The 15,765-nt window shown below is 41.1% G+C and overlaps 1 protein-coding gene across 2 annotated transcripts in view; it reads left to right on the forward strand.

Moving 5' to 3' along the window:
- LOC111154989 (propionyl-CoA carboxylase beta subunit) overlaps positions 1–10,390 on the forward strand; it is a 104,478-nt gene extending 94,088 nt beyond the window's left edge. For both annotated transcript variants that reach the window (XM_022514962.1, XM_022514963.1), the window contains 5 exons: positions 6,456–6,563; positions 6,811–6,911; positions 7,323–7,421; positions 8,786–8,885; positions 10,075–10,390. In XM_022514962.1, the coding sequence (XP_022370670.1) occupies positions 6,456–6,563; positions 6,811–6,911; positions 7,323–7,421; positions 8,786–8,885; positions 10,075–10,196 (530 nt within the window). In that variant the 3' untranslated portion in view covers positions 10,197–10,390. The remainder of the gene's footprint in view (positions 1–6,455; positions 6,564–6,810; positions 6,912–7,322; positions 7,422–8,785; positions 8,886–10,074) is intronic.
- The last annotated feature ends 5,375 nt before the right edge of the window (positions 10,391–15,765 follow it).

Consider the following 15,765-nt stretch of genomic DNA (forward strand, 5'->3'; position numbering starts at 1 on the left):
CTTCATACAGGTGTGTGGTATGGTCTAGTTTTTTTTTGTTTTTTTTGTTTTTTTTGTTTTTTTATTTCAACCTGAAAGATTCCTTTTTCCATTTCTTGTAGGGAAAGTCTAGTGATAATGAACTCTTCAGCTTTGATCTTGGAATGTCTTAATTTGTCCCTCATTTTTCAAGGACAGTTTGCCAAACATGGAGTTCTTGGTTGACAGTTTTATTCTTTCAGTGCTCTAAGTCATTCCATTGTCTTTTGGGTTCCATGGTTTTTCTACTCAGAAATCAATTGATAATCTTACCAAGGATCTCTTGTATATGGTGAGTCACTTCTGTCTTGCTACTTTTAAGATTTTGTCTTTATCTTTTAGTAATTTGATGATAATGTGGCTCAGTGGAGGTTTTGTTTGTGTTTATCCTATTTAGTTTCTTGGATTTGTCACATCATGTCTTACGTCAAATTTGGGAAGTTTTGGGGCACCTGGGTGGCTCAGTGGGTTAAAGCATCTGCCTTCGGCTCAGGTCGTGATCCCAGGGTCCTGGGATTGAGCCCCGCATCGGGCTCTCTGCTTGTCAGGGAGCCTGCTTCCCCTTCTCTCTCTCTGCCTGCCTCTCTGCCTACTTGTGATCTCTGTCTGTCAAAAAAAACCAAAAAACAAACAAACAAACAAACAAAAAAACTTGGGAAGTTTTTGAAGAAATCAAAGACATGATTTCTTTAAATCTCTGTCCCTTTTTTCTCTTTCTCCTCCCTCTGATATTTCCTCGCTGCATATGTTGGTTTGGATGATGGTATTTCATAGGTCTCTTAGTTTCTATTCACTTCATTTTTTCTTTTCTTTTTTTTTTTTTTTAAAGATTTTATTTATTTATTTGACAGAGATCACAAGTATGCGCCACCCAGGCGCCCTCATTTTTTCTTTTCTTTTTTTTTTTTTGAAGATAATTTATCTTCAGGTTTCTTGATCCTTTCTTCTTTTTCTCAAATCTGCTATTGATCCCCTGTAGTGATTTTTTTTTTTTTTTTTTAATTTCAATTATGGTAGTTTTCAGCCCCAGAATTTGTTTGGTTCCTTTTTATGATTTCTTTCTTTTTGATATTCTCATTTTGTTCATACATTGTTTTTCTGATTTTTAAATTTCTTTGTTCATGTTTTTCTTTACCTCTTTGACCATATTTAAGACAGTTATTCTTAAATTTTTATTGTCAGGGGCATCTGGGTTGCTTAGTTGGTTAAGTGTCCACCTTTGGCTCAAGTCATGACCCCAGGGTCCTGGGATTGAGTCCTGCATCAGGCTCTCTGCTCCCTGGGGAGCCTGCTTCTCCCTCTCCCTCTGCTTGCCACTCCCTGAACTTGTGCTCGCTCTCTCTATCTCTGTCAAATAAATAAATAAATTTTAAACAACAAAAAAATTGTCTAGTAAGTTCAGTGTGTGGCTTCCTGAGGGACATTTTCTGTCTATTTATTTTGTCTGAGTGGCTGTTTTCCTGTTTCTTTGTAAGCCTTGTTATTTTTATTGAAAACTAGACATTTGGATATTATAATTTAAGCTTTGTTGTTATTGATCACTGAATGCTTTAATAGTCCATTTGTCTAGTGACTTCTCCTGATTATTTTTGCAGAGTATATTCCTTCCTGTATGGGGTCACTGAAGTTTCTTTTCCTTAACTTGTATCCAGCTGGGGTTTTAACAGAGGTATCCTTGAACACCAGGTGCTAAAACAGACAAACAGGGAAACACCTCTTCTAGTCTTTGAGGATTGGCCTGTGCTAGGGTTCTCTCACTTAGCCAGACTTAAACTGAACTTAGGGATCAACCTAAGGTTAACACTTAAGATCTTTTTAGGTTATTTGTTGGTAATGTGTTTTCATTTTCATTCATCTTAAGATATTTCCTTTTCTCAGGTCTTTTCTGAGCATGTATCTGGTTCTAGACATATCCGTGTCTTTCTGAAATCCCCTGTATATGTAAGTGTTCTTGAGTGCCCTAATTTCCAAGAGAAACTCTGTTTTTTTTTTTTTTTTTTTTCTCTTTTTCCTCCTAGGCCTTAGATGACTGAAGCATAATCTTTTGCTCCAGATATCTGCAGGTTTTTCCTTTGTTTTTGAGCAATGTCTGCCACTTTTCTGGCCTGGATGAGTTCCAAGTTAGGTGAAACAGAGATGAAAGTCAGTCTTTCAGACAATTTAGAACAGGCCTGTGTGATAATTGGTGACTGAGGTCTTCTTTGTTCCCTCTAGAACTAGGGAGAGTATGGGGCAAGTGTAATTAAGAATACCAACAAGTCTTTCCTACTATTTTTTAGTTGCTTTATTTTTTTTCTTTCTTCTCTTCTGTTTTCTTTCCTTCCTTCCCTTCTCTCCCTCCCTCCCTTCCTTCCTTCCTTCCTTCTTTCCTCCTTTTTTTAAGTAGGCTCCACGCCCATCATGGGGCTCAAACTCACAACCCTGAGATCAAGAGTCAGATGCTCTACTACCTGAGCCCCCGAGGTACCCCTTAAGTTGCCTTTTTTCTTGATTTGACTTTCTTTTGATTGTTGTAAACCTTCACTTATTCCAGAGTTTCTCCTTGTTTTGTTATGTTTCTGTTGGAGGACAGGAGCTTGGAGCTGCCCACTTCACCATTTTGTTGTTTAGAAAAAGTGTTTAAAGTCAGGAATCCACACCTATTGAAAATTGCATTTTGTTCCTCCAGTAAGTTCATAACTGTCCATACATTCCTTTAGTTTCTCCTTTTAGCTATGTCATTCCCTGGCATGGACTTCACATGGTTTCTTGTGTCTGCTTTAAGATCTTTCTCAACCCATGACTATGTCTGCAGGTACAGGCTGACTTTCATAGGCTCACTTTTTAAGAAACTGCTTTGCTTGTCCTGAAAGTTTTCTTTATAAATAGCCAGGATGTCTATCCCAGGGGCCCTCCCCAGCTCTGGCTAGAGCCTAAACACTTGAATCCATTGTGGTTCCTTGACTTCTTTTTTATGTGGCTTAAAAATTCTTTGTGATATTTATGGAAAGGTAAGATGTGGAAGTTCAGGAGGTTACTGCTTTTTTGAAGAAAGCTTCGTTTTATTGACTTCTTCATTCCCTGTTACTAAAAGGTCACTTCAGAGGCTCAGATAGGGAGCTTCTGTTCTGGTTCTCATTTTTTCCTTGTAGCAATTAGCCATGGCTCCTTGGGCACTCTCTGGGTGCCAGGCTCTCTGTATATCCCTGGGACTTGGCCCAAGATGCTAAGACCAGGCCTCCGGACATGAGGCCCATTCCATGGTAGCTCGGGGCTGCAGGTTTTCCATTTCTGTGTTATTTTCCCCAATGATTACATCTTGTTTTGGTTGTCAGTGCTCATCTTTCTTTTCAATTTGATTTTGAGTATAGCCTCTGGGTACTTTCTGCAGTTTCTTAATTTAGAATTTTTTTTTTCTGGGAGTTATCACTCACATTCTTTATTTCAGATCATTAACATAGATTTTGGATAGGAAGGAAGGGAGATTTAAAACATTTTTCTTTTATTGAATTATAATTTACACACAATAAAATATACAGCTTTCAAATGCTCATTTTGATAGGTTTTGACAATTTGACAGCTGTATCCAACCTTGTTATCACTGTCCAAAACAAGATATAGAACATCTCAGAAAATGCATTTAGCAAGAGGAAAGTTTTCCCTATTTTTCTGAGTTATTTCTTTTTCATTATTTTTAGCATTCCTTATATATTTTGGATGTGAGTCCTTTGTCAGTTATGTGTTCAGTAAATTAATGGTGTCTTTAGACTTGCATTATTTTAAATGTCGGATGAAGCACCATTTATCAATGTTTTTTATTTATGATTAGAGCTTTTGTGTCCTTTCTAAGAAATTTTTGCCTACTACAAGGTTGCAAAGATAGTCCAATATTATTGCCTAGTTTTGGGTTCTGGGTTTTATATTAAGGTCTGTGATCTATTTTGAATTAATTTTGGTATACAGAATGAAACAGTCTAATTTCATGGTGTTGTGTGTGTGGGGGGTGGTTTAATATAGATAGTTAACTGTTTCATCACCATTTGTTAAGAAGACTTCTTTCCACATTGAATTGTTTTGGTGCCAGGGGGCACCAAATTGTTTTGATTCTGGGGACAGTGGGTGCTACTGGCATCGAGTGGGTGGAGGCCAGAGATGCTGCTAAACATCCTATACACACAAGACAAACCTCATCAACAAAGAATTCTCCAGTCCAAAATGTTAATAGTGCTGAAGTTGAGAAACTGCTTTTTTGGTAAGTCTTGAAAAGTCAACTAGCATAAGTCTTCCAATAAAAAAAAAAAAATTGTCGGGGCACCTGGGTGGCTCAGTGGGTTAAGCCTCTGCCTTCAGCTCAGGTCGTGATCTCAGAATCCTGGGATTGAGCCCCGCATCCGGCTCTCTGCCCAGCGGGGAGCCTGCTTCCCCCTCGCTCTCTGCTGCCTCTCTGCCTACTTGTGATCTCTCTCTCTCTCTCTGTCAAATAAATAAATAAAATCTTTAAAAAAAAATTGTTTTGACTATTCTCTCTCCTTTGTCTTACCATATGAATTTTATTTTTATTTATTATTTTTAAATATTTTATTTGATAGAGTGAGAGGGAATACAAGCAGAGGGAGTGGGAAAGGGAGAAGCAGGCTTCCCACTGAGCAGGGTTTCACTTATCTGTGGAGCATAACAAATAACATGGAGGACATACGGAGATAGAGAGGAGAAGGGAGTCGAGGGAAATTGGAAGGGGAGGTGAACCATGAGAGACTATGGACTCTGAAAAACCACCTGAGGGTTTTGAAGGGGCGGGAGGTGGGGGGATGTGGGAGGTTGGGGGAGCCAGGTGGTGGGTATTAAGGAGAGCATGTATTGCATGGAGCCCTGGGTGTGGTGCATAAACAATGAATTCTGTTACACTGAAAAGAAATTAAATAAAAAAAAATATAGGTCTGTTCAATATGCTAGCTTATTAAACTTTAAGATAAGTAGTATGTAGTATTTAATGCTATATGATTAATAATTTATATTATATTTTAATTCATTTATTATATAATTATTTTATGGTATATATAAATATCAATTAATTAGTTTAATAATATATAATTAAAATTGAATATAATTAGAAACTTGGTTTTTTGGTTGTAGTAGCTGTATTTTAAGTGCTTAATAGCTCTAGTGGCTACCATGTTGAATAGTACAGTCAGATAACATTCATAGAAAGTTCTTTTGGCCAGGACTGGTATAGATCACTTTGGGAATTTATCTATTCTTCTGATCCATGAGTGTATATAAGGTTGTTGTTGTTTTTTTTTTTTTAGATACTCTTATCAGATAATGAAAATTCCACTGTACTACTAGGTTACTGCTAGTTTTGTTTCTTTTTTTTTTTTTTTTTAAAGATTTATTTATTTATTTTAGAGAGAGAGCATGTGAGTGGGGTAGGGGCAGAGGGAGAAGAGCGAGAATCTCAAGAAGACTTCACTCTTGAGTGTGGAGCCAACAACAGGTTTGATCTCCTCACCTGGAGATCATGACCTTAGCTGAAACCAGGAGTTGGATGCTTAATTGACTGAGCCACCCAGGTGCCCCATGCTGGTTTTGAGTTATGACTGAATATTGGATGTTGTCAGATCTTTCTTTTTATTTGTTGAAAAGACTATATTGTTTTTTCCCTCTATTTAGTATAATTTCATTGGTTTTCACATGTTAGATCAACCCTGACTTCTTGAGATAAACCCCATTTGGTCAGGATGCATTTGTGTTTTTTGTATATTGCTGGATTTGATTTGGTAATATCTTAGGAATTTTTGTGTTCATGAGGGATTTTGGTCTGCATTCTTCTCTTAAGATGTCCTTATCTTGTTTTGGCATCAGGGTAATGTGGCTTCATACAGTAGGTTGGGAATTATTCTAGGAGAGGAGATACACTAGTAATTGAGTTCTTACTCTGTGCCACTTTACAGATACCACTTCCTTTAATCCTTACAACTATGGTAGGAGGTAGTAACATCCCAGCTTTGCAGGTGAGGAACCTCAGGCTCAGAAAAGTAAATTCCCAAGGGCACACAGGTATAACTGAAGCCAAGCTATGGGGAGTTGCTAAGAGCAGCCCTTGAATGGTACTTCCCACTGCTGGTTCCATGGGGGCAGTTCAGCCTGTAACCCAGGTGGCAGCAGTCCTTTAGCTTGTGAGGCAGAGTCTCCCCATCTGCAAGCCTGTGCTCCCAGCAAGAGAGCCTGTGCCCTCAGAGCTGAGGCTACTGCTCCTGGACCCTCTTTGGCAAGTGTTGGGTGACAAGTGTCTTCCCTATTTTTCTTGGAGTATAAAGGTTCCCTTCACATTCCCTGATGAGGAAACTTTGATTCCTCCATAAAAATCAGCTCTGGATGGCTTGCTGAGGGTACATTCCCATGTGGGTGGAACTGGAAATTGCCCAGAAGCTCAGCATGGATAATCTCTCTCATTCTAGGATGTTTGGATATTAATTCATCTGTGAAAGGAGCTCGTTTTGTCCGATTCTGTGATGCGTTCAATATTCCACTCATCACTTTTGTTGATGTCCCTGGCTTTCTGCCTGGTAAGTCATTGACAGAAGTGGAGGCTGGGAGAGGTGGTTTTGCCCGATAAGGCACCCACTTTATTTGGAGGTTTTCTTGCAAAATTCTCTAAGGATTTGTGACATCTCTGTATTCTAGATGTCTGAAAGATTGGGGCTGTGGGATGGGGGTTGCTCTGTCCTAGCCCTTTGGAGAGCAGGGGAAGACCTCATAGGCCCTCAAACCTTGTGAGAACTCTTGTGTCTAGTAACTCTCCTCATGACCTAGGCACAGCACAGGAATATGGGGGCATCATCCGGCATGGTGCGAAGCTTCTCTACGCATTTGCTGAGGCAACTGTACCCAAAGTCACAGTCATCACCAGGAAGGTGAGGAACTTGTATCAGAGGCTGTGAGCCCACTCCTGGCAACATGGCCATCTTTGGAGGTCTGGCCAAGAGTTTCAAGAGGGTTGGGAAAAGGAGTACACCTTGCTAACCCTTAAAAAGATCTTTTACAGCCCTGTGGATACACGCTGTGGATTATGTTGGTGGTCCTTTCTGGAAACTGAAAGCGTCAGTGGGAAAAAGCCAGCAAAGACAGTGAACAGTAACTGTGAAAGGCCTCTGGGTTGTGTCCAGATATTCTCTGCTCTGGCTTCCTGGCCTCAGAGACACTAGGCCTTCAGTAGCCCAGGAGGGCTCTTCTTTTTGTACTTATTTTACTTGGGGTCTTAGGATGTTTCAGGGCATGATCTCTTTGACTCGGGCTCTAACATTTAGCATTTGGATCTGTTCTAGGCATATGGTGGTGCCTATGACGTCATGAGCTCCAAGCACCTTTGTGGCGACATCAACTATGCCTGGCCTACAGCAGAGATTGCAGTCATGGGAGCAAAGGTGAGGGATTCTAGCTTTTCCTTTGGCTGGGTGCAGGTACTGCACTCTCCTAGCAGGAGCTCATAGGTGGGAAATGCTGGAGAGATGCTGGGATCCCTCGGATGGGCCAGGATTCTAGGGAGCTGGGGCCTAGACCTTGGAAAGTCTCCCTCCTTGAGCCCCAGGGCCAGCTCTGGCTCCTGTCCTGACGTCTCACTCCCGGCACATGCTGGTATCTTCATGCTCAGGATGGGAGGGCCCCTGAAGGGGTTTTGAGATTATCAGCAAAAGGGAAAGGGTTGAGTCAGCTGAACTAGCCATTGGGAGATTGGACATTTCCTGTAACTCCATCTCATCTCTTCGGGGTGGGAGTGGGGGCTAGAGCCATTCCTTTTAGCCCACAGAAGCTGAACTGTAGTTCTGACCCCTGGTGACTCTGGGCAAGGTCTAGTAGCGCCCCTTCCCCCTTATCCATAGGGGGTGCGCTCCAACACCCCCAGTGGAGGCCTAAAACCAGGATAATACTGAACCCTGTATATGCTGTTTTTTTCTTACATACTTAGGTACTTACGATAACATTTAATTTATAAACTAGGCACAGTAAGAAATTAACAACAATAATAGAATGATTATAACAATATACTGTAAAAGAAAGTTGTGTGAACGTGGTGTCTCAAAATATCTGGTACTCACTCTTCTTGTGATGTGAGATGGTAAGATGGAGGTGAAGAACATAGGCACTGATGTCAGGAGGTTCATCTGTCTTCTCCTGGAGTGTGGTTGATCCTGGGTAACTGAAACTGTGGATGAGCAGGGACTGCTGTACTTCCTGCTGTGGTCCCCACTCCTTTCCTGCTTTGAAACAGCTATTGGAATTGTACCAGCTAACTCCCTTGGCTCTCCCCATAGCTGACTTTTAGGGGTTTTGAGGTCAAGGCTCATCTTTTAGACCTCTCTACTTCTACATTTGCAGTCCAGTCTGTCTGCCTTTGGCCAATGAATTGCATACTTAGGATAAGAAAAAAGAAACAGGGCATTTTATTTCCCTTGATACAGGGGACCATGGATCTAACAGTGGAAAACTTGGCCAAACATCTTGGCCTCAAAGAAGGATAGATGCAAGGGAATGGAGTAGGATGGAATCTGGGGACACAAACTATTGGCTTTGCCTGGGCTGCCTGTCATTGGGGCCACAGCTGAAAGTCCCATCACATAGCCCCTGGAATCATGATGGTTGACTCCAACAGTGTTTACCTCTATGCCCTTTCTCTCCAGGGCACTTGGATTTATCACAAAGTTCACAACCACACACTGTGATAGTGAGTTGAGGGAGGTCTGCCAAGGTTGGGACTGCCATTTAAGTTCATTAACTACTTTCATGACAGGGTGCTGTGGAGATCATCTTCAAAGGGCATGAGAATGTGGAAACTGCTCAGGCAGAGTATATCGAGAAGTTTGCCAACCCCTTTCCTGCTGCAGTGAGAGGTAGGGACTGTGGTGGGGAGGGCAGCCTTGGTCATTTGCTGGGTCACTTGCTGATTCTTTTACTCTACAAAGTCTCACATAACTGCCCTTTGCCCTTGCAGTTGAACCTGGAGACGAGTGAGGGGTGGGATTGTCCCTGGGCAGTCATCACTTAAGGATGGTATCTATGCTGCTTTGGTAACCAGGATCAAAACAACATTGCTGAAATGGCTAAATTTCTAAGTGTTGTTCTAGTTACTTAAGTTTTGTGTAAAAACTTGCTCTAAAACAGAGCGGCTTAAACGACTTTTTTTTTTTTTTTTTAAAGAATTTATTTATTAGAGAGAGAGAGCATGAGGTTGGGGGAGTGGGAGAAGTAGGCTCCCTGAGTAGGGAGACTGACATGGGGCTTGATCCTAGTACCCAAGCCAGAGACAGATGCCCAGCCAACTGAGCCATTTAGGCACCCCCTTCCTTTTTTTTTTTTTTTTTGCTCATGTTTCTGAGGGTCATCGATTTGGTCTGGGTTCATTTAGGTGGCTCTTCTGCTGGTCTTGCCTGGGATAAATTATGCAAAGATAGTGAATTGGTAGTCTGGGGCTGGACAGTCCAAGATGGCTTCACTTACATGGCTGGTGTTGGCGTCCACTCAACCGCTGCACATAGTTTCTTATTCTTAAGGCGGCTACTCCACACTTATGGTGTCCTGAGGGGAACAAGAGGGTAGGAGGGAAAGCTGCAAGGCACTTTGAGACCTAGATTTGGAAATTGAACAGTGTCACTTTTGCCGCATTCTGTTGCTCAAAGCAAGTCACAAGGCCAGTTGAGGAAATTGAATCCTTGATGGGAGGAGTGGTGAAATCACATGCAGAGGGACTTGTGTTACAGGTACATGAGGAAGTGTAGTGATTTTTGAAAATACTAGTGTATTTTCTTAACTTTTATTTCCTGTTGACTTTATCTTGACAGGGAGGGGATCAGATTTCATCTTCTTGCCAAGTGCTTCTAGGTCAGAAGTTGGGGCCCTGCCAGAGGAACAGGGATGCTCCTAGGATGCAGGGGAAGGTTCACAGGGCCCATGCCCACTTACTGTAACTTGGGTCTGGCTCACACTGTTGGCCCCGGTGATGGTGCCCAGGCTGAGCATAGATTGAGGGGTAGCATTATCTGGGGATGCAGATGATCTACTTCCTTTTCTGTGCTTCACCAGGATTTGTGGATGACATCATCCAGCCTTCCTCTACAAGAGCCCGAATCTGCTGTGATCTGGATGTCCTGGCCAGCAAGAAGGTACAGCGCCCTTGGAGGAAACATGCCAATATTCCACTGTAAATGAATCAAAGGATAATAAACCAAGAGCCAGTTACTGCTTGGCCATTCATACCTGTCCCTGCTTTTTGCAATCATGGTACCCAGAAATCTAAATACTGGTAATTACTTGAATTGGCTGTTTATTAAATTCTAGGAAGACTTCATTTATACCTTACTGTAAAATTATTTACTTTATTAAAAATTTGTTTTAACTGCTTTTTTTTTGGCAGATCTCATTTTTTTATGGTAGAAACCTGAAAAATCAAGAAAATAGTACATAGAGTATTGTCACTTACAGCTGACCCTTATTTGACACCTCTGTGTATATTTTTCCTTTTTCCCCAGATTTTTTTTCTTGGTAGGTGAGCATTTTTTAGGGCCAAGTACCTACCTGCTTAGGCTTCAGTTGTTTACTTTTAAATAATATTTAATAATGTGCCCTCAATTCCTCTAGGAATTGTTGAGGATTAAGTGAGATGTTCGCAGTTGTGTCTGGCAGAATGGATGCTCAGTAAGCTGTAGTACTCTGTATTAGGTGCTTTTCAGAAATGTGTTCTCACATTTTGAAAAATTTATTTTGGAAATTTTCAAACCTATAGACATGTTGCAGGAGTGGTATTTGTATACCTTTCACCTTGATTATCAGTTAATTATCTACATTTGGTACATCCCTTCCATAAACATATAATTATTACTTATTATTTTTATTGACCCATTTGAGAGTAATTTGCAGAATCATGATACTTCATCCCCTTGCAGCACCAAACATCATTGTTTATTTCCTAGGAACCAAAGTTCATTGTCTTACAGTCTTTCATTACATTGACATTTTGGAAGAGTAGTTACCAATTATTTTGTAGAGTGTCCCTCAATTTGGGTTTGTCTGATTTACCTAGATCTGCACATCTAGAAACAGAGTTATACACAAGAATGTTCTCTGTATCACATTAGGAAGCACACTATGCTAGTTTCCCCCCCATTATTGATGAAATTGATTCATCACTTGGTTATGGTGGTGACTACAAAGGTTACCATTTTTTCTTTGTAATTAATAACTGATCTGGGGACATTCTTTAAGCCTGTCAACAAACTTTCATCCAGTACTTTTAGTATCCATTGATGATTCTTGCCTCAATCAGCTATCCTGTGTTGATTCTAAAATGTTGCATTTCTAACCCTATCATTATGTCTGCATTTGTTAGTTGTTAGTCTCCTGGAAGAGCTTTCTTAATTTCTTCAGTATCTGTTTAGACTCATTCTTTTTTAAAAAACATTTTCCTGAAATAACTTTTCTTATTATGCTACCACCCTGTCAAATTTCCAAACATGTATTTTAATAGTTCATTACATTTTTCTCCCTGCTCCATCCCTAACTCCACCCCCGAGAGATGAGATTGGGAAGCATCTATTATAGTTGAAATGTGTTTGGTATATAGTAGGTGCCTCATAAATGTTTATTTTAGTGGCTTACTATATCAAACAAGAAAGAACTCATGAATTCTTTTAAAATTTAAGGTGTTAACTCATTTTGACACTTAAAATTTCAACAGGAGCTTCTTTAAAGCTGGCTCTTTGATCTTTTTTATATGTCCCAATAATTTTTAGCATACTTCCTTATTTTTTTGACACAGAATAATGTACCGGGCTCATCTTCTATTTTCCTTGCCTACCCCTGGATTCAGTGATTTCTCCCAAGTCCTAGTTTCTTTTAGTAGATGTCATTTAGAAGCTAAAATTGGCAGATGCTTACATTGATGCTGGGGTGTCATTGCTTCTATGTATTTTCAGCAGACTAGGAAATATTTATACAAATTTATTAATATAAAGGTATGTGGGGACCATGTGTATATATTATATATTTATTACATATATATTTAAAATCATGAGTTCATACTGGAACATCCCAATCAACATACAGTTTCTTCTGTGGGTTCCCCTATTCTGTATTTATGTATTTATCTCACAGTGGTATAACTGGGTCCCATTATCTTCAGTATAATTTCCTCATTTGCTCAATCTTACACTAAATACAAAAAGTTTGAGAACTTTTAAGTTCAAGATTCTCTTGCAGTTCTTTTGCTTTAACCTGAAGGTACATGGCAAGTTATTTATGTTATCTAGTTGAAAGAGAGTCCTTTTCTTCTTATGTTTGTGGACCATTTTAGTCCCCCCCCAACCCATCTTTGTTGACTTTATTTGTCCGAGTATGTAGAGCATTATTAGAAATGGAGATTTTAAGTGGTTTCAGCATAAAGGTCAACAACTATGGAGTGCTGTTTCAGAATGCCCCATGCGGTGTGCTTTTCACTGTGGTGAGAGCCCTAGGTCTTCCCACCACTGATGACTTTCCCTTGTTCCAGATCCTGAGCTCCAAAGGAGCTTGAATGTTCTATCATTTAGAGCTCAACTTGAGCTAAATCAGTATGTGACTATCTTACCTACTTTTCCCATTTCTACCAGCCACACCCCATCATTCCAGGTAGCCAGGCTCTAAGTGCACATCTCGTTTCTTTATGGCCTACCCGTAAAGCCAGAAATCTTGTTGAGCTAATAGACTAATTCTAGGTCCAGATTTGGTTGCATTCTTCCGCCTACACTTCCAGTGCATAGTACCCTGCTCTCCAAAATCTTCAGCCCACACAGGTTCTGTGTCCCTCCCTTGCTTGCCAACTTAGTTTAAGCCTACAGCCCCGTCATTACCCCTTGGAATACTCTCTTGTTGAATAGCTCCAATTTTTGCGTATGCTTACGAAAGGACCTGACTTGGCAAGCCTGAACTGATTTTGATTATTACAGGTGTTTCTAAAGCATCTGATCATGCATTTTTTTTTTCCTGTATACATATTTTTGTCTTCGTGAGTAGATGGTGACTTTCTAGGGGTAAAGACTGTTTGGCCAGAGGTTCTTTATACCCGTTCAGTACCAGCAGAAAGACTACAAAACATGGAAAAGAAGTAACAGTTGACTCCTGGGCTTTTACAGGCCTCTTACGAAGTCATGCAGGTTGGTTAGCATTTGGCTCAAATAGCTTAAAATTTCTTGGCTAGTTCCAGTTTCTGGGGTCAGCTAACCTAAGATTTGGACTATTTGGAGGATGACTGCTATAGTACATTTGAAAATAATACACATACAAGCTTATGTGCTTTTTTCCTTTTTGAGGAAGGGGGTCCAAGATGTGTTTTACCAGGTTGTGAAATCTGGACACTGAGAAGGGCTTGTTTTGGGCCTGCTCGAAGAGGTGGAGGAAGCACCCCCATACGCATTTGGACAAAAGGCTTCTGAGCAGCCTTGGAGTGGAGATGGTGGAGAAAATCCCATCCAATGACCCAAGCCTGCTGGCCAAGGAAACACAAAGCTGCAAGACCTTGCAAGTAGACTAGCATCTATGGATGACAGAATGCCTTAAGAATGATGGCAGAGTATTCTCCAGTGGCTACAGTTTAAGAATGCCTTTCCCATCTGGTATTCTGTCCTTAAGGGGAAAAAGAAAACTGTAGAGTTGCAGCCAGAGAATTGGGTTTACTGAGCAGAGAAGAGCAGTAGTGCCATGTGTCTGTCTTTAGACTGAAAGCAGGTAATATGGTGAGAATTGAGGTAAAGTTTAAGAGGTACTGCAAGTGTCCTATTGGACCTGTCCCTGTTCCTTTTGCCTTAAGTAAACTAATTCTTTCTGAGCCACAGCTAGAGTGGTGAAGCTGTGATTGGAACCCAGCCAGATTTGTCTGAACTCTAAGGCTGTCTTCTAACTATTCAGAGCACTGCTTCTCAGCTGATGAAGTAGGTGGGATGAACTCCTAAGGGTGGAGTGAGAAAGGTCATAGTTGGCACCACTGGGATTGTTTCAACCCAAAGAGCTACTAAATTTGGAAAGCTTTCCTACCTCATGCATGATGACCTGTCAGTCCTCTTTTTGAATTGCTAGAATAATGGGGAGCACATTCACAATGAAGCCTTCCAGTTGCTTGTGTTCACAGGAAGTTCTTCCAGCTTCTCTTCTCACCATGTCTTGGTTTCCTCAGTGAGTTCTCTGCCTCTGGATGCACTGACGCTTTGGCTGCTGCTGGTGCTTTAGATATGGTCTCTCCAGTCAGAGAGGCCTGTGAAGGACACTCACCCATACACTGAGTTAACACTTTAAAAAAAAAAAATTCATTTTTTTGAAGATTTTGTTTTTTTTTATTTGACAGAGATCATTAAGTAGGCAGAGGCAGGCAGAGACAGAGTGGGGAAGCAGGCTCCCTGCTGAGCAGAGAGCCCGATGTGGGGCTCGATCCCAGGAGCCTGGGATCATGACCCAAGCTGAAGGCAGAGGCTTTAACCCACAGAGCCACCCAGGCGCCCCTGAGTTAACACTTCTAATGGAGTTGTTGGACCAGCCTAAACTTCACCTGTTTAACATACATTTTATGTCTTTCTGAAGCTAAAGGATTTCTAGAGAGCTGTGGTTTTATTTTTTTAGGGAGAACCACTGGTCCTCATGCTGTTGCACCTCTGTAGGCATGGAATCTCCACCATGCCAAACAGGAGCTATGGCCACTGAATGGGCAAAGCCTCAGTTTGGGGCCTCTGTGGAATCCAGCCAGCACATCTGGGTAGATGTTGGCAGCCTTAGTAAGGAGATTCTATGTACCTACTCTCCTGGATGGTGAGTAATGCCTCCTTTAGGTGTCCTTGGGAGCACAAAACTGTCCTTCAAAAAGTGACATATGAGGGTATAGCTCAGTGCTGAAGCATCTGACTGCAAAAAGTGATGTGTAATAAAGACCCCAATGGAGCAAGGCACTTAGGAAGGCAGGAATGGAACCTTACCTGAGTTTGCTTTGGTATCAAAAGCCTGAGGTGGGGGCACTAAGTCTTTATTTTCCATGAAGACACTGTTCCTTATTTGATGGATTCTCTTCTGGAAGCAGGGCCCAATAGAGAGTCACAGTCAAGTCACATCTGGGAGGTTTCAAGTTTGTCCTAAGGTAGAGTCACACTGGGTAAAGCTCTGGTCTAGTTTCCTAAGCTTTTAATTCCAGAGATGAGCTGCCACAGAGACTCTTCCTTACTACTTCCTATGTGGCTGCCTGGAGAGTCCACCTGCTGATTTAGCCCTTGCATCCCTGGGTTTCCTGCACTAACATCTTAGGCCACATAATGAACACAGCCCAGAGAACAAGGCCAGGAAAATTAAGTGTAGGGCATGAGTTTTTAAGAGTGATATCTGGCACCAGTATCAAGTGAAACTCTCACACAGCCCTATAGAATCCAAATGATCTTTAATAGGTTGCTGTTAGGTGGCAATCATGCATAAGCCTAGGGGCTGGATTTTAGGCAGGGGAAGGATCCAGGCTACAAACCCTGAATGCCTCCTTGAAAACTCAGCCTGTGAGAGATCTCCTCTTGAACCACAGACTTCTCCAGGGAATGAAAGAAAATGAATGAACTCATCCTAAATTTCTTTTCCTAGAACAACAACAACAAAACCAAACAAAACTCACTGATACAGTTAATTATCAGAATGTGCAAACTTTGAACAAATTCTCCAGAGCAGAAAATCATCTCTTTAAAACTTTACCTAGTAAGAATAGGACAACTACCACAAGCC

The sequence above is a fragment of the Enhydra lutris genome, unplaced genomic scaffold (assembly GCF_002288905.1).
Source record: "Enhydra lutris kenyoni isolate GAN:26980312 unplaced genomic scaffold, ASM228890v2 scaffoldscaffold39, whole genome shotgun sequence".
Taxonomy (NCBI): domain Eukaryota; kingdom Metazoa; phylum Chordata; class Mammalia; order Carnivora; family Mustelidae; genus Enhydra; species Enhydra lutris.